This window comes from Colius striatus, chromosome 3, assembly GCF_028858725.1.
Source record: "Colius striatus isolate bColStr4 chromosome 3, bColStr4.1.hap1, whole genome shotgun sequence".
Classification (NCBI taxonomy): domain Eukaryota; kingdom Metazoa; phylum Chordata; class Aves; order Coliiformes; family Coliidae; genus Colius; species Colius striatus.
The window spans coordinates 15,576,282-15,594,653 of NC_084761.1; the positions used below are offsets into that span (position 1 = coordinate 15,576,282).

Genomic DNA, 18,372 nt, shown 5'->3' on the forward strand with positions numbered 1-18,372 from the left:
GTGAGCCTGGCCCAACTCGTGTCCACGGTTTTGTGCTGCTCTCGGTGCCACGGGGGCGGTTGCTGCGTGCCGTGCCTCAGTTTCCCCTTCCGTGTGCCTCGCTTCCCCCGCTCGCTGAGCCTGTTTCCCCGCACACCAGCCTCCCGCAGCCCCGTGCCGCGGCTCTCGCCCGGCGGGTGGCACGCGCTCTCCCGCCACCGGGTGACGCCCCGCCAGTTGTGCTGCCCCGCCAGTTGTGCTGCCCCGTCCGCCCGCCAGGGGGCGGTGGCGCCTCGCCGCCGCCGCGCGCCCGCAGGCACCTGGGCGGCCACCCCAACCCCCCCCCCCCCCCCGCCACCCGCCGTCGCGCGCCACTGGGCCCTAGTGCCGCCGGCCAGCCGCCCAATCAGCCGCTGGCTCGCCGCAGGCGCCCGCCCCCTCTAGCCAATCAGTGCCGAGCCGGGAGGCGGGGCGGGGCCTGGCGGAGCTGCCGGTAACCGTTACGGCGTGAGGCGCAGGTAATGGCGGCGGCCAGGCCGCGCCGCGCGTTGCGTGGGAGGGGCGGGATCTTGGGGACGGAGGGAGGCGGTGGCGCGGCCGGACGCGTGCGCGGCGGGGCGGGGGGCGGTGCAGGGGGCGGCGCCGCGGCGGGCCGGGAGGTCGGGCTGGCTGCTGGTGACGTAGCGCGCCGCGGGAAGGGCCGCGCGAGACTCCTGGACGCCGCCGCCGCCGCGCTCCGGCCCGCCCCCACCCCCCCTCCCCTCCCCCCTTTCCGCTATTCCCCCTCCGCCATGGGCAGCGCCGCGGCGGAGGGAGTGGGAAGGGCATCGAGCCGTGCCGGGGCCGCCGCTGGGCATGTGCCAGGCCCGGTCACCGCGTGAGCTTCGGCTGCGGCACCGGCAGCATTGTCCGCGCCCTTCCCGGGCGAAGCCGTGAGTGTGGCGTCCGCCGGGCCGCCTCCTTTCTCCCAGGAGGGGCGTCACGGTGGGAGGGAAGGAAGGGGGGGCGGGAGGGAGCCGTGCTGCCCGCTGGGAAGGGGGGTCCCATCTCCCCGGGGCGGGGTGCCATAGGCGCCGGGAGTGCGTGTGTGTGTGTGAGAGTGAGGGGGTCCCGTTCTCACCTTCCCCGTTTCTCCGGGGCTCTTCCAGCAGGGCGGCGGGTGCCATGAATAGCAGCTGCGCGTCCCCCGCCGCCCGCCGCCTGCAGCGCCGGGATCGATAGAGGCGGGGGCTGCGGACGCACTATGGCCGGCAGCGGCTACACGGACCTGCGGGAGAAGCTCAAGTCCATGATGCCCTACCGGGACGGCCACAAAGGCGGCGGCGGCGGCAGCCTCCCGCGGGAGGCCCCCGAACCCCCCTACGATCGCAAGCGGCGGCACCAGGACTCCGGCTCCGAGCCCAGCGACTACGAGGAGCAAAAGGAGGAGGAAGAAGCTCGGAAAGTCAAAAGTGGCATCCGCCAGCTTCGCCTCTTCAGCGCCGAGGAGTGCGCCAAGATTGAAGCGCGGATCGAGGACGTGGTGTCCCGGGCGGAGAAGGGGCTCTACAAGGAGCACACGGTGGATCGGGCCCCGCTGCGGAACAAGTATTTTTTCGGGGAGGGCTACACCTACGGGTCTCAGCTGCAGAGACGAGGCCCCGGCCAGGAGCGCCTGTACCCGCGGGGGGAGGTGGACGCCATCCCTGAGTGGGTGCACGACCTGGTGATCAGGAAGCTGGTGGAGCACCGGGTGATTCCCGAGGGCTTTGTGAACAGTGCCGTCATCAACGACTACCAGCCGGGGGGCTGCATTGTCTCCCATGTGGATCCCATCCATATCTTCGAGAGGCCCATCGTCTCAGTCTCCTTCTTCAGCGACTCAGCGCTCTGCTTCGGGTGTAAATTCCAGTTCAAACCCATCAGGGTCTCGGAGCCCGTTCTCTTCCTGCCCGTGAAGAGGGGAAGTGTCACGGTGCTCAGGTAACTCTCCTGCATTGCCGAGGCTTCCGCTAACGTGTGTCAGGGCTTGGTTGTGTAACGCTAATCACGAGGCGCGTGGACACACACCCCACATGGCAGCTCGGGCTGGATCTTGCCCGCCTGTAGGCATGCAGGGTCTGGCTGTGGCAGAGGAGATGATGGAGGGATCTAGGGGAGGGGTCCTGCCCCCACGGGGGATGGGGATGTGGGTGAATGATTGGTTGGGGGAGGGTGGGTGTTGTCTCTGTGGGGCTTGAGGCAGGTCCTGGCAGGAGCGTGGCCGGTTGCAGAGCAAAGCTTTGCCATAGTTTCTGTGAACAGTTAAAATAACACATTGAGACACAAAATGGATTCTCTGCCCAAGAGTGGTCACAGAGGAGCAGCTGGATGGGACGGGGCTCCTGGATCTATTCTTAGCTCAGCTGGTGCCTCCCCAACCTGACCTTAAGTGTGGAGAGGAGGTGTGGATGGCCTCGCCTCCCCAGTTCATAACCTGGGAATGCTAAACCCTCCCCTGCCCCACACCACAGGGAGACCAGAGTGCAGAGCCCCAGGGGACTGTCACTTGGAAGCTGGGCCAGTCATGGGCATGAGAAGGGACCTTATGTGTAGGTGGAAGAGGAAGAGCCGTGGAGGTGAAATGACCTGCCCAAGGTCATGCAGCTGGTCGGTAGTAAAGCTGGGATTGGCGCTGGGAAACGCTTCCTAATCCCCGTGGCTCCCGTTAGGCTCCGGGCGGGCAGGTAAGGGGACGGGCAGGGTGCGTGCAGGCTGCTGCCTAGGGACCTGCTGTTGCCCAGGGCTTGGGGAAGGCGGCTTGAAGGCCAACGCCAGGACTGCCTGCTTGGGTGAGCACCAGTCCCTCCTGCCTCTGAAGGTCAGAGTGCTCCCTGCCAGGAGCAGGGATTGCCCGGCCTCTGCCAAGCAGTGCTCCCAGCTACCAACTAGATCCTCGTTTGGGGTTTATTTTTTTGGCCTGGTGAAGCTCCAGGCTGGTTTTCAGGGCTCCCAGGCCGTAACACAATCCCCTGCTTTGGCTTGTAAAGCGATCGCCGCAGGGTTCGGGAAGGAATGTTCCCCCCCACATCCCCCCAGCCTCGGTGCATCAATAATAAATGTGGAGATCTCGCGTAGCTTTTATCTGGGAAAAGCTGCACAAACATTAACTAATCCTCGCCGTCCCCCCGCCGTTAGGTAACTTCTGTGGCTCAGCCGGGGATGAGGGAGGCTGCAGGGAGAAGCAGGAACCGGCGCTGGGGACTTTTTCTCCTTCTCTGGTGAACTGGCCAGGGCAGGGAGGCTGCAGGGGCTGGGCAGAGGTCAGGGTCATTTTGTGAAGGGGAACCAGGGTAGGAGTGACACCCATCCTGCCGCAGGCTCTGTCCCAGGGGATGGAAGCTTAGGTGCAAAGCAGCAGCTCTGCTCCCTCACTTCCCTTAGACACCAGGAAGGAAAGTTTTTACCCTGTTTTTTTCTGCTGGTGATGCAAACCCCTCTGCTGCCTTTCCCAGGTGGGCCTGGAGTAAATAGCTGTCCTTCTTTTCAGAGGCAGAGGTTAACTTTTTTTCTTTTTTAAAGACAGAGGGATTTCTTTCCTTGCTTAGGAGCATGCTGGCAGAGCTGTTAACACAGTCTGAAGTCTTGTAGTCAAAGCCAGTAGGAACACTGGTGGCTTTGGGTCTGCAATGGTTGCCTCGCAGTGGAAGGTTATGGGAGGAGGGAAAGATGCTCTGCTCTGCTTCAGGACCAGAGTGATGTTTTCTTGTCCCAGACCCTCGCTCTTCCCCCAAAACTGCCAGGAAGAGGCAGCTGACTCAGGGCTCCAAGAACTGGAGCAGGATGTTTCCCAGGCTTGTGAGTTTGGGTTGTTGACAAGCTGTCACCCGGGGTTGAAACAATCCTACAAATTAAAGGAAGACATATTTTTCCCTGCAAATAGAAGGATTGCTTTCTGACCCACCTACCGCATGTCTTCACTGGCTTAATCCACTCTTAGTTGTTCTGCTTTCCAGCAAATAATAGACTTTAAAATGGGGATTATTTCAATTTGGGTATGGCAGTTAGCAGATACTTAGCAGTCATTTAAGAGAGATTCTGCCAAAGTGATTGTTCTGGGATTGATATGATCCTTGCTGGATGCAAGTTCCTCTGCTCACTGTCATCCTTCTAACCTCACTGATACAGGAGTAGCGTGGAGAGGTGTGTCTGTGTACTCTCAGGGCTGTATCTCTGAATTCCAGCCCTTGGTCATGTTTAACTCTCCAAACTTGGGGTGTTTTTGCCTCTCAGTAAACAGTTGCTGAAGGCAGTTGCCCTGGAGATAGGGAAATGTTGCAGATAGAAATGGCATGCTTGTAATGTCTGTGATTCAAATATTGCTGGGTCAGTGGCTGCTGCTGGCACGCAGCCTTTCTGGGGAAGCCAGGCATTGCTTACCATTTGGAAATCGTGAGGATCAAAAGAAAGCTGTTCCATCCCTCTCTTTAGCCCCACATTGTTCTTGGGGTCTCCCCTGGTCATGCCTGCCCTGTTCCTGCTCTCAGCAGCCTATTCCAAATTGTCCTCCCTATTTTGTAGCCAGGTATGCCCCCTGCCTCGCAGAGGGGCTTTCCCCATATCCCTCCCTTGACTTTATTTGCCTACCATGAAGCAGGCTGTGATGTTTGCAAACACTGAACCTGCCTCAAGCTTGTTGGAAAGCATTCAGATTTCCAATGAGAGGTTAGTGTTTAAAAGGTGGAAGGGAGGTTCTCCTGGCTGGGCTGTGCACCTCTGCCAACAGGACAAAGGCTGAGCCACCCCGTGACCTGCTGATGGGCCCTTTGCTCTTTCACATGACACTTTTTTTCCTCCCTCCTTATGTGTCTGTGGTAACAATTTGCCCTTGTGGGTTCTAAAACCTAGAAAACCTCCAGTCTCTTCTCGTGCAGCTCCAGGAAGCGGGTGCTCCTGTGGATTTGTCCTGCTACCAGCCAGGCCAAGAGGAAGTGGCAGCAAAGCCCAAGTCTGTGCTGCTCTTCTCAGGCACTTGGAGTGAAGGTGAATTGGGTCCTGTGGACCATCAGCTCTCTGTTGGGGGCTGATGGCTGTGCCACATTGTGGGTTTTCTTTTCTTTTTTTTTAACAAAAATTTGATAAGCATCAATTGATGGAAGCACTGGGGATGGAGGAATTTGCCTGTTCATCTGGGGAATGTTTACTTTAAAGCCTGCTTAGCCTGGAAAAAAGGGAAGGGAGCTGGGAGATGCAGAGCCAGCCAGGGCAGGTGGTTCCAGCTGCACCCCTGCACCACTACACCATGCCCTGGTAGCAAATGTGAGCCCCTAAGTAGCTGTTATTCAGCAGGTGGGTGTTGCATCTCTGGGCTGTGGTTAGAAATAATGCAGGTGCAGTTAGCTAGAGGAATAAGCACCCAGAAGTAACATTTCCCAGATTCTGAGAGCTTGTACACCATGTGGGCTTCCCTGCTGCAGCTGGGGAGTGCTCCAGGTCGCCTCCCGGCTGTTTGTCATAGCAGTGGAAGTATGGTGGCGTTTGTGTCTCCTGTTGTGTGGACGCATGCCTGATCATCAGAGCTGGGTGCAGTCTCTGGAGGATGAACCTCTTTTTTTTCCCAGCTGGAGGAATCTCTCCTCAACTGCCTGAATTAGATGTTTTTCCAGAAAAGTCTTGATCCCTTAGAAAAGGCCACTGGTGCAGAGGGAGTTCTGTGTGTGCCGGTGGTGATGAGGCAAATAGATTTGTTCAAGCTCTGATTCAGTTGGTCAGTGTCACCTCTGTGGCTTGTGGCAGCAGCTTTCCTGAGCCACAAGTAAAGGCTTGAGCTGCTCAAACCCTGCCATGGGCTGGTGTGTGAGGTTCCTCTGCCTCTGAGCTGGCCTGGCTTTTGTCAGCCCTGGCAAATATTTCTCACTAGAGACACTGCAGAGCTTCAGTGCCTCCTTTCTGGTGATGTTTGTACACAAAAAGCTACCTTCATCTTTCCTTGATCAGTTATGTTGTGGCTCAGCAGCAACTCTTCTGGACTGAAAAAGAGACCTGGGGAGGAGTTGGGAGTGTGAGATCTGACAGGTTAGTTAGGAGTTGGAGTGTTAGCTGGGGAAGCAAGGAGGTGCAGATGCTGTCCGCACATGTTCTGGAAAATGCTATAGGCTGGAGACAGAACATTTGGATGTTGTCATGGGCAGCAGTTCAGGGTTTTCCCTACTAAGTTATCTCTCGCCTCATGCTTTGGGTGAGAAATCTCTGTTTAGGCCCTTGATATCATTATAGGTGTTTCGTCCCAGCCTCTGCCCCTTCATCCATCACCAGGATGTGACAGGGCCGTGCAGTGGGTGACAAGTTCGTGCTGGCACAAAGCAGAACGAGTGTGACACAGCCATGTAGTCTTTTTCTTCCATTTTTCTGCCTAGTGCCTGTGTGAACCTGAGGGCAGTGCAGAGAGATGCTGTCGCTATACCTGACATGCTGCATGCTGGGTTTTCTTATACCAGTGGCACTGGGGCAGACTGGTGGGTCCGCATTATGGCTTTGGACAGGGGTAAGGGGGCTGTTTGGTGCTGCCCACATGTCCCTGGCACCACAAGCTTTGCCCAGCATTGCTCTGAAAGTGAGCTGGGGGGTGGCTTCCTGCCTGGGGAGTGAGAACAAGTGGTCAGGGTGAGATCTCGCAGGTCTGGAAGCAGGCCTTGCTTCCAGCAAGTGCTCTGGTGGAAGCAGGTGCTCAGGGTGTTGCTGAGGATGCGCTGAGTTGAATGTTGTCGTGGGTGATAGTAATGAATTTGCTGGAGCTTGATGCAGAGGTTCCTGGAACATAATAGAGCATCATTGTGAGCCCCTTCGCATAAAACTGTCTTGTTCTGCAGTGCCCTGGAGGCTGGGAGGGGCTTGACATCAACTCCTGGTTTTACCCATCAGATTTTAGGCTCTTAACTCTCTTCTCAAAGCGGTAAATCCATCTTTGAGAGGTGTGTGTTCCTCTGAGTGGGTGGATTATCTAACCAGATAAAGGAAACCCGGTCCCATCCCCAGAAAATACATGCATATGCGTGATGGTCTCTGCTCTTGAGTGTCCCAAATCAACTGTGAGCTGATGGACCTGGCCCTGCTCCTGGAGGGCTGGCTGCCAGCCTCAGGAGAGGGCCTCGTGGGGAGAGCAGGCTCTGTGATTTCTGCTTCAAGTTAAACCAGCGTTGAGAATATGTGTGGTGTGAGCTGCCTTCACCCAAGTGCCTTCAAAGGCATTGCTGGCCTTGTTTCAGGAAGCTCTAAAGGTGTATAACTTCTCTTTTACCAGTACTGGGCTCTAGAAGGCTCTTTCCTGTGATCAGGCGCTCTCCAAACAGCAGGTAGAGGGCAGGCCCACCTCTCAGACCAGCTCCTTAGCACCCAAGTGACGGGAAGTGCTCCAGGGAGGCGTGATGGCTGCTGTCCACGGACCCACCGTGGTCTCACCTGCTGTGCTGGACACCAGGACTTGTGCTGAGCAACAGAAGCAGCCAGAGGGGAAAAAAAAATACACTCCTGTGTGTTGTGGGTAGCTGAGACTCAAACTGGCTGAGGCTTTCCTCCTACCTGCTAGAAGTGTGGAGTGGGTGAAGTCATCTCATACAGCAAAACACTCTCTGTCCGGGAATGGCTGCTGCATGGTGACGTATCTGCTTGAGCCTGGTGTCATTCTCCTCAGCCCAAATCAACGTCTGGCCTTGAGAGCCCTGTAGCAGGGAGGTTTTAGGGCAGCTTGGTTTGCAGGTCTGAGTTTGAAGGTTGCCCTGTGTGCGTTGGGTTGGGCTGTGCTGGGTGTTGGTGTTTGTACCATGGCAGAGGATTTACCACATAGGGGGTGGCAGGGAAGGTGAGGGGAGTGAGAGGACAGTGTCTCCTCGGTGAGGAGGGTGAGACACTCACCTTGGCTCTTCCTGCTTGACTGACAGATCTTTGCATCAAGTCCCATACGCGCTCGTGTCTGGGAATGCTGCACACCTCAGCCATGAGAGATGGTGTTTTACTCCAGGACGTGTGAGAAGATGCTCTGGAAGCAACATGCTGATTTTAACTTTTTTATATATATATTTCTCTTCAATCTCTTGATAAATGAATGACTGTGATTTACACTCCATAAACTCATTTTTCTGTATGCCTTATGTCACGGCAAGTGGTGGTTTCCTCTAGTGTATGCTAAAAAATTGAGTCAAAAAAAAAAGGAAAACCCCATTCCTGACTGTCCATGTCCTTTCCTGAAGTTTCTTCCTTCCTCTAAGTCTAGCTGCTGTGCATCTGGGGAATGGTGTTTTGGGGGAGGAATTCCTGGTGGAAGTTAAGAGGTGCTTCTGCTTGTCATTTTTCTCACAGTGGCTTTTTGTTTTTGTTGCCAGTGGATATGCAGCTGATGAAATTACACACTGTATTCGACCACAAGACATCAAGGAGAGAAGAGCTGTCATCATTCTTCGAAAGTAAGTGTTGAAGCCCTCTGGACAGTGAGATAAACCTGAATGTAGTATTGTATGTTTCCTAAGGTGCTTTTAAAGAAACACTTGAAAACTGCCTTGCTGGATAATTTGCTGGCTTGATCCTAAATCTTGATTAGATATCACTGATGCTCACTTGTCTTACTGTACCCAACACTTGGCTGGTGGAAGTAGATGGAGTTTGTTACTGCAGAGTTAATCACTTCTTGGCTCTGTGCAGCAGTACTTTGTTGTGATGTCTGGGTTTGCATGTGCTGTTCACATCCAAACACCTGGCTCTTGTTGGCTGCCTAACTCCAAACAGCTAGGATTTCAAGCTTTTGTTTTGGGCTATGTATCCAGGTGTCTGATCATATGATACCCACATGCATGTCCTGGATGGTCCTTTGAAGCTGAGACTGACGATGAAGAATCTCCTGTAAAGCAGATGCAGTTTTCTTGGTAGCATGGTTTTCATTTCTAGGGGAGAGAGGGGAACACGCTGGCTTTGAAGGAGAAACGAGTGCGGTGAATTTAGTGATAGCTTTACAGAGCTCATCCTTCGAGTCAGTGTTGGGAAGCCAAGCTCTGTAAGCTGTGTCACATCTCTTCCTCTTTTAGAAGATAGGCCGTCCTAGTCAGCTGATGGCATTTCATCAGCCTGTTCCTACAGCTCTTCAGAAAATGGGGAAAAAAATAAACCAACCCCACTCCAAGTGTAACGCCCTCAGTGTAACATTTTTTAGAGCTCAGAAATGTCCTCTCTTCTCAGTCCCTCCTGCTAGGACTCCAACAAACATGACTGCGATGCATTGACCTACGTTGATCTTGCCTTAGAAGGTGTTAGCAGTAATTCTGCTGCCAGGAAATCCATTTGCAAGTGAAAACATGTGACTTGAGTCCTGTAAGTTCAGCTGAAAATGTGGACATCAGTGGCAGGGCCGCAGCTGTGGCCCGGACTGGCATTAAGGCTAGCGGGCAAGTATTCTGGATTCAGACTTGCTGAGCTTTTGGATGGCTTAGTTGATTTCAAAACAAGTCTGACAACGTTGTGAAGATATGGCACAAAGCCACTGGAGTGGGGTTGGACATCTGGTTAGAGAGCTGTGAAATGAAGGTAGGAAAGACTGCAGCCCTGAGGCATTAGCCAGGCAAAATCAGTATGGACCCGGGGGAGACACAGTGAGATGTGGCAGGTGGTAGAGGGCGATGAAAGACAAGATTGGAACCAAACCTCCCAATAGCTGGTTATTGCCACCTGAGGTTTAAGGTCAGAAGGCTGTGATAAGAACTGACGGGCTATTGTGACTGTGTTGTTGGTTACTTCAGCCAAGAAAAAGCAGTGTGAGTGCTGGTGTGTGCCACTGGAAGGCACCTCCAGAACCTGTAGCTACTTTACTCGGACTTGGGGACGGAGAAGCTGCCTGTCTCAGGCTGTGGAACAGTTCCCCGGGAAAGGCAGACTGGGCTAAATAAGCTAAAGCTGCCCAAACTGGTGCAGATATCTAATATACTTATTTAAACTGGTGCTACCCCTTGCTTTGTAAGTGAGACGTGTTGAGATATTTTGGTCTAGCCTGACTGTCCTCAAAGTGCAGCTGGGCAAGCACCTTGCTGGCTGAGATGTACCCAGCTGACCTGGCACGTCACTGCTGAAGAGACAAAGGCCGTTAGCACTGGGCAGAGCTGTGTTGGCTGTGTTTGCTTGGCCATCCTTCTGTGGCAGCGTCTCCTGCCTTCCCTGACTTTAGGGGCCCACTTTGCTTAGTGTTAGAAGTGTCTCTGCCCAGTCAGACACAGGCAGCGACGGGCTGACTTGACTGGCAGGCCGAAGGAAACCACAACAGGATTTTTTTTTTCCTCTTGAGCAAAGTGGAAACCCCCTGGTAATTATTTCAGTGTAATCTCCGTGGAGCTCAGCAGCCCCGGTGAGCACAGGGCGACGGCCGGGTTGCCGCAGGGCGCGCTCCCATTGCTGCCAAACAGAGCTTATGACTCGCTGCTTATCGCCTGTGCTGGTGGCTGCAGCCCGGCTGCACGCCTGCATGCGCCGCAGGGCTGCGCTGGCCTCTGCCTGCGCCTGCATCCCCACGGCATGTGCTGCTGCGGCCGCCGCCGCTCCCGGGGCCCGCGTCATGCGACTCTGCGCAGGCTGAAATAGCCTCTTATGCAACCAGGAAAACAGCCACTTCCTCTGGCAGCTACAGCACGAGAGGCTTGCGAGCAGAGCAGCCAGCGGCCTCCTGAAACTCCTCTTCCTTGCCTTCGAGCTTTCCAGCAGGATCACATCAGTTGGGTCACAGAGCAGCGTAAACTCTGCTGCAGCTCGGGGGTGGGACGTTCAGCTCTGAACAGGCTGCTGGGCCCCAGATGTTTGAGCTTGGATCTGTTCTTGCCTCTACACTGAGTGCGTGACTCTAGAGACGGCTTCGCTGGCAGCAGTGGGAGAACAAAACAGTGCAAGCTGGAGGAGCAGTGGGGTTTTGCAGGATGCTTGAGAGCAGTGTGGTTACCAAGTAGGTCATAAACACCTGAGTGCTGCAGTGTGATGATATTTACAGTGTTTCCTGCAGGTTGGAGGGCGGGTTGGCAGGGACCCAGCAAGGTTTGGAAGTGCTTTGAGCAAGAGGGTTGCCGGGGGAAGGAACAGTGCTCTCAATTTCATGAGATGCTGAAAGGGGTAATGTAGGAGGTGGGGATAGAAATGAGAACTATCCAAGCGGGTCTCAAGAGTCATCTTAGAAGGCTTATGCTGCTGTTTGTAAGCACTTCTTTGTAAGTAGTTACATCCGGGAGTTGTTCTACTTAACTTTCACTTTGGTAGGTGGTTTGCTCCCTGTTTTACTGTAGCCTCTCCTCATACCTGCTCCTGCATTGTTCAGAAGGAGGAAAGCTGACACTTCCTTGCAGTGTGTTTGACGATTTGTTTTAATTGCAAGCCTGTGGTCACTGTTGTATTTGAAATGTATTTAAACTGCCAAACTTGGCCGGGGCAGGATCAGCAGTGTCTTTGGTGTTCAAGCTGGACTGGGTCCACCCTGGAGCTGAGAGCAGCTCAGGATGATGATGTTCTGGGCTACTGCCGGCTCCAGCCTGGCTGGCAACTGCCTGCAGAGGTCTTCCTTCTTTCTGGCATGCTGGGCAGAGCTGTACTGCCATGCCCAGCTTCACATGTGCCATCCTGGCATCACCCTGGCCAACCGAACAGCCTTTCCCTGATGGCAGAGAGGAAGCTTGGCATCTGGATGGTGCTTCCTAACAGGAGTTTAGATTGAGATTCTCCTGTGTAAACTTCCCTCAGCAGTTGAAGTTCAGCACTAGAGAGCAAACTCCTTCACTCAGAACCCTTCTGTATTTACCCCTAATCCCAAAGTGGGAGACAGGCTGCAGCAACAATATCAGGGTGCCTTTCCTTCTGGGAAGTGGCTTGGATCCTCCTGAAATTTTCACCCACCTTCTAGTTTGTTTTTCTGACTTTTAGGCGCCAGTGTGTGTTTTGAAATAGACTTGAGCAGAGCTTGTAAGTTGATACTTACCTGTGCTGTGCTTGGAGATGGTGATAGTGCCACTATTAAGGTGCTGCACCATTGAGTTTTCATTTGTGCTGCACAGCCTACTGCCTCCCTCTGCGTTTGTGTGGCTGCAGTTGTGCCTGGGACAGTGATGATTCTGCTCTGGGACGAGCTGTGCTTGCTTTCTGGTGTAGCTGAAGCATGTGCTGCACTGCTGGAAGGGATATGACTTGGCTTCTGTTTGATAGACCTTCTCCTAACTCTTGCTTCGACTCCTCAGACCTCTTAGTCAAGCTGAGAAACGCCTGACCCCATGAGATCATGAGATAGTAGGGAGTTTCCAGATAGAAGCAGTTATTACTGTAGTAGGCGATGATGAATTTCACAGGATGTCTCTCAGGTGGCTTAACTGGAGCTGCGAGTTACTGACGAATCACTGGGATTTCACAGGGGCTCCAACGCCTCTGCTCTGTGACCTGTAACCGGGATTGCAGCGGGCCCAGCATTGTTCATCTCATCACCGTGTGTGTCACTGAGCCACCTTCTAACCAGGCAGCAAAGGTTAAAGCTGAAGCTGCAGACACCAGAAAGCTGCAGCTCGTGCTGTGCTGTTGAGTGCAACACTCCTGACCCTCTTCCTGAGCTGCAGGGCTGGGGCTGAGGGTTGTGCCTCAGCACATCTAGGACAGCTGTCTGCTGCAGCACACTAGCGCTTCTGTAGAGAACTCCTTGCAAATTCTCTTCTTTTTAAATATTTGCAGAACAAGACTAGATGCACCTCGATTGGAAACAAAATCCCTGAGTAGCTCTGTGTTGCCACCAGGTTATAACTCTGACCGTCTGTCGGGAAGCAACCGGGACCAGATCCTGAAACCAAAGCGGTCCCATCGCAAAGCAGATCCAGACGCTGCTCACAGGTAGGGTTATCTCTCCTAAGAACGATGTTGTGGGTGGTATCTCCAGGCTGGCTTCTGTCTGAGGTTCCTGGCCCCTCTCTGAGAAGCTACCCTGGTTTGCACCTCCTGGGCGTTGGCTATGGTGCACAGGTCTGCTTTATCAGGATGCGGTTCTTTGTGTTCCTCCTAGGTTTGCAGAGTCTAAGCTCTGGCTGTAAGCAGCTTACATTGTTTATCCTGTGAGTGGCATAATGAAGAAGCAATAGATTTGGCTGCCGCTTGATAATGCAGTCATTCAGAACAACAGTTTCCCTGCAGCTAATTATTTTTGACCTCTATTGCCAAGCAACCTGTGCAGCTGCGTTAAACTATCTTATGAAAGCAGCCTTGGGAGAGAATGTGAGGTTTTGCTCCCTGGGAAAGGTGAAGGCCTTCTCAGGAAGCTTCTCACATCTGTTTTGGTTCCAGAGCTGCGTGTGTATATCTTTGTGTAGGTAACCAGACCGTGTGAAGGCGTTAAGCCTGACCTTCAGGGGAGGTCCTTGCTGGTGTTTCACACAGCTTGAGTTCTGCATCAAGGCTTCCCTTAAATACCACCTTGCTCTGTGTGAGCAGACTGATATAGCCTGTCTGCCAGCTGTCCTGCAATGTTTCTGGTGTTTTCCAATTCCTAGGCTTCCCTAAACGGCATTCTCAGTGCTTTCTGTAAAAAACAAAAGTCAGCTTGGTCCTGGGGCTTGGCTGTGGTGCAGCCCCAGCCTGTGTTTCAACCTGTCTTGGAGGGAGGAGAGCAGGGGTGGCTTGTTTGTGAGCACTGTTCATTCACCTGGACTCAGTAACTGGGAAGACAGATCAAGAAGAAGCGCCTGCAGATGAAGGCTTACCTCTGAGCACGCAGTGGGCTGTTGTATGATTAGGGAAGCGATCATGCAGGACAAATCTGCAGATCCCTGAGAACTGTTTATCAGCCTGATGTGACCTTATCAGGATGGAGGAGACTTGCACAGGCTTCTGGGTATCAAAAACATGTTTTTCTCTTCCTTTAGCATTCCTTAGGTAAATAGCACAAATATCAGATTGTGATACTTCTTAGAGGAGGTGGGGAGTTGCCACATAGCATCAAATAAACGATCTGTGCAGCCCACCAGCTCAGTCCTGCCACAAAGAGATCATTGGGAGGGCAGAGGCAGCTTTGTAGAAATGACAATTGCACTGTGCTAATGCGTGAGAGGACGAAAGAGGTGGGAGCTGTGATTTCATCCTGTACCACGTATACCTCAGCAGCTTAAAAAGAAGTCGTGCTGTAGGAGGGACGGAGCCCTCTGCACAAGGGATGTTCCTTGTGGCCACAAGCTGCACTTGAAAAGAGGTTCCTGGGCTGTTTAGAAATATTCCTGCTTGAGGTAAAGACTAAAATTTGCCCTGGGAAGGGGAAGGGCTTGCACCATGGAAAGCAAAAGTTCTCAGCTTCTCATGGGAGGTACAACTTGGTGATGTTCCTGCTCTGCTGGGTGCCCAGGACTGGGAAGGAAGGCAGTGTGGAAGCAGGCGTATCGCTCCCAGTACACAAACCTGCAGATAGCGGCTGTGCGAGGGACGCTTGACTCCTCTGGTGGATGTGCTCTCACCCTCCCCCTCTCTCTTTCTCTCCGTAGGCCACGGATTCTAGAAATGGATAAAGAGGAGAACAGGCGCTCAGTCCTCTTACCAAAACATAGGAGACGGAGCAACTTCAGCTCCGAGAACTATTGGCGAAGGTCTTACGAGTACACGGAGGACTGTGACGAGGAAGAGGAGGACGGCAGCCCAGCCAGGAAAGTTAAAATGAGGCGACACTGAGGATTGCACTTTCCAGGCTCGTGGAGCTGATGAGATTGGCCTCCAGTCTGTGAAAACTTTCTCCTCCCTCTGGCTTTCTTCCATCTAGCTTCAGTTTTGGTTTTTCCTTTCAGGCTTGAAGAGTAAACAGGAAAGATCTAGAGATTTGTTTTTATGAATGGAGGGATGCTGAGACGTACGTAAGGATGGAACATGTCCAGTGCACATGGTGTCCTGAGTCATGGGTCAAACGGGCATCTCTCCCTTAGGAAGCAGATAAAGTTATGCCAGGCTGTCTGTTGTGATTTCTTTTGAAAACACCAAAAAGTTTAACTGTTCCGTTGCGCAAGATTCAAGAATTATATTTTTTTTGGAGTTATTTTTTCTTTTTGCTTTAACTGTCTTCTTTTCCAGTTGTTCTAAATATGATGTTTGACCTCGGGAGCTAAAACTCTCTGTGGTGGCCTCATATTCCGTGCTTCAGCGGAGGGCTCCTTGGTCTGCTCTTACCTGGTTGTTGTTGGGTTTGTTTTAAGGGTGCCCTGCAGTAACTGGAAGTTTGAAGCTTTGCAGACCCCTCTTACTACAACTGATTTCAAAAGGTTTAGGACATTTTTGTTGCACTTTAGTACCAGTTTTAAATGCTTTAGGTTTCCTTTTCATTCCCTTTTCCAAAGCCAGCGTGGGCTCGTGGCATTCTGTCTCTGAGAAGGGCCAGCCTTTCAAGGAACCTGCCTTGTCTGCCCCGAGATCTGAAAGTTCATGCTTCTGCTGCTTCTGAAACCTTTAAAAAAACATTTTCAGACTACACTCAGCTTTGGAAGCTATGTTCTTCACCCTCCCAGCTTTCTGCAGAGAATCCAGCCCAGCTCTTGCCTACAAACTCCCTGTTTTGGAAAGCTTAGCATTCCCCTGATAACAGAACCGCATGCAGGGAGCAGTGATCCCTCCTCCCTCTCCTCCTTAGAGCTGGTGCAAACATCTCCAGCAAACTAGAGACCTGCTAGCAGGGTGCCTAGCAATGGCTGGCTCTGATTGTCTTTCTAGGTTCATCCTGGGCATGCTCTGTGCCCTCTGCTCTCCTTGGTACCAGGCTCTGCTCGCTGTGCCACTGACAGTGGTCACTGTGGAGATCTTGGCTCTGCGCAACCTGCTCTCCCTGTCTCGCTGCCAGTTGTACTCCTGCTTCTGCAATACAGACACTCTACCCTGGTGTCTCAACTCAAAGTGAAGCCAGAGGCAACCCACCTTTCCAAGCAGTGCTCCCCTGGGATGAGGCTCTATCTCCACTGAAGGCTGAACAAGGCATCTTGAGATCTCGCCTCTAGCCCAGTACCAACCGTCACCCCCCCCGGTCCTTGTGCAGGTATCCCCCCTCTCTCAGTTTCTTTCAGTACTGCCGTGTGCTGTTGTCGGGAGCTCTGCCCTCCTTCCTTCCCCCTGCTCCACATCCGTGTGGTGGGGCTGAGCTGGCAGCTGCGGCTGGAGGGACAGGACAAGCTCCAAACAGGAGCTGCTCTGCAGCTGCCCTCTGTTCTCCATTTCCAACCCGATTGGTTGGGACTTCACACCTTGGAGAGAGAGAGAAAGTGGGGCGCGCTGCTCTGACCCAGGCGAGGAGTCTCCAGGGCACAGGCAGCCCGTCTGCCCACTTGTACAGACATTTTCTATACCCACGGATGTATATGTGTAGATAACATGGTTTTTTAACTCTTTTGCACTGAACAACATTGGAGTGAAACCTTGATCTGAAACCAGAAGACACATTTTTCACGCGGATCCAGATGTCTTAGATCCCTTCCTGTAACCTGCCTGGTAAAACTGGCTCAGAAACCCTGGTGATGCCCATACCTGTTCCCTGTTACTGGCTGGGGCAGGCTTTGGGGCAGGCTGGTGACATGAGTCTGGTGTGGAGGATGGAGAGTGATGAGTTCCAATTTGGAGGTGAAACTTCCCTCCTCTCTGCAGAGCAGGCTCATGCATCCCCCCCAATCCTGTTGGCTTTGTTGTGTCTGTCTGGTGCAGTCGTGTGCTCCGACCTCTCCATCCACCCACAGGGTGTTGTTCGTGTAACCTGCTCAGCCCAAAATGGGGAATAAGGCTACGTCCAATGTGCCCATCCCACCAACCCAGACCCTGAGAACTGACTTTCCTAAGAGGGAAGAAGGTGGGGTTCCTCCCTGCTTCAGTGGGCTTTGTCCCTGCTTTTCTGCAAAGAACAGGAGAAATGTGGGGGTTGTTAATGCTACCTCCATCGCAAGAAGACTCGGTGATCGAATTCGAGTTACTGCAGGAGTGGTGTGGGTGCAGTGTGTGGCTAGGAAGAGAAGGAAAGGCTGCAATTGCCGGAGAGAAGCTCTCCTGGCCCCTGCCTCGCTGGGCTTGGTGGGCTGCAGTGCCTGCCTACGTTTGGCTCCATATCTGCCAAACTCCTATCCAGCTGCCAGGCAGGTGAGAGCCGTGACAACCAGGAGCTGCCATCCTGCTCCAGAGGCCTGGCTCATCTAGGGGGGGATCTCTGGGGCACAGGGCTTTGACCCACGCTGGGGTGAGCCAGCACCACCACAAGCCCACTTCTGCTGGGCTGAGTTTAGGCCTCTGCCTTTGGGTGCTGTTAGGTACCCAACTCTTACCACTGCAGGGGCTGAGCCCCGTGGGCTGGAACAGCTGCAGTGATTTGGGGGAGGGGTGGGGAATGTGGACCCCCTCCACCAGTAGCAAGTACCTTTTATCTGCCAAGTGTTCCCTTTCCTTGGGAGGAGAAGTGTTGGGCCGAGAAGCGTGTCTCTGCTCCTTCCCATGGCCCTGCCCTCACAATTCTGGCTGACTTTAATTTTGAGGGATGTTTGGTTGGGTTTTTTTTAAAGATTCTAATTTTTCTTTGGTTTTGTTACAAATAAGAATAAAAAAAACCTACAAAAGAAAGTGGCAATATTTTTTTCCGTAAGCTTTTCCTAGGAAAAAGCGTGGTTTGTAACAAAGTTGTACAGTTCTGAAGTTTGAGATACGAGAAGTACTGTGTGAAACACTGTAAATGGGGCAGAGATTATTTTATGTACAGTCTGACGCGGGGAGAATCTTTTAATTCTGGTTGATTCTTAGGAAGAATTTGGTTCTTCACTGTCAGGGTTTGGAATTTTCATGGTTTCATTATATTATTTTTTTTTCTTGTATAGATTGCTGCATTAATTGAATAAAAGCAGAAAGCATCCCTTTGGCTGGCCGTGTGGTGGTGACAGGGCTGGGACATGTGCTCATGTCCCTGCTGGCAGAAGGGAGGTTGGAGGGAGTGGGGAACCGCTTCTAAATAAAGAGAGTCTCTGGCTGCATCTGTCTGTCCCCCGCCCCGCTGCCCTAAAAAGCAGGGATGGGGCTCGCTGCCTTCCTCCTCCTGCTCTCTCTTGCCCAGGATGCAAATGCGGATGTTTCCCTGCAGCTCCCACTCTGCCCTGCCACCCTAAACGGCCCCAGCACACCAAGGGTCTGTACTCTGTGCTTTGGCCTCACATGAAGACTCTCACCCTCTCTGCCCTGTGTCTTCCTGCAACGGGGAGATGACAGTGGCTGGATGTGGTCTGCTGGCCTCATACAGTGGCTCTTCTTCCTCTCTCTCTGTCTCTTCCTTCTCTTCCTCTCTCCCCCTCTCGCCCTTCCTTCTCCTCCCCTCCATTTCTCCCCAGCAGCAATGAGCTCCAGCCTCGGAGCTGTGCTTGGGCTCAGACCCCTTCACTCCATCCATCGGGGAGCCCATCACTG

The 18,372-nt window shown here is 53.3% G+C and overlaps 1 protein-coding gene across 3 annotated transcripts; it reads left to right on the forward strand.

Moving 5' to 3' along the window:
* Positions 1 to 460: 460 nt before the first annotated feature.
* Positions 461 to 17,827, forward strand: ALKBH5 (alkB homolog 5, RNA demethylase). Of its 3 annotated transcripts, none has more exons than XM_061993379.1 (5): positions 461 to 497; positions 1,128 to 1,941; positions 8,316 to 8,396; positions 12,664 to 12,819; positions 14,454 to 17,827. In XM_061993379.1, exons 2-5 carry the CDS (start codon positions 1,223 to 1,225, stop codon positions 14,635 to 14,637), a joined length of 1,140 nt encoding a protein of 379 aa, XP_061849363.1. In that variant the 5' UTR covers positions 461 to 497; positions 1,128 to 1,222; the 3' UTR covers positions 14,638 to 17,827. The 3 variants fall into 3 exon arrangements, with proteins under 3 accessions (XP_061849363.1, XP_061849361.1, XP_061849362.1); XM_061993377.1 differs by lacking the exon at positions 461 to 497 and adding an exon at positions 619 to 911; XM_061993378.1 differs by lacking the exon at positions 461 to 497 and adding an exon at positions 619 to 911 and having other exon boundaries at positions 1,131 to 1,941.
* The last annotated feature ends 545 nt before the right edge of the window (positions 17,828 to 18,372 follow it).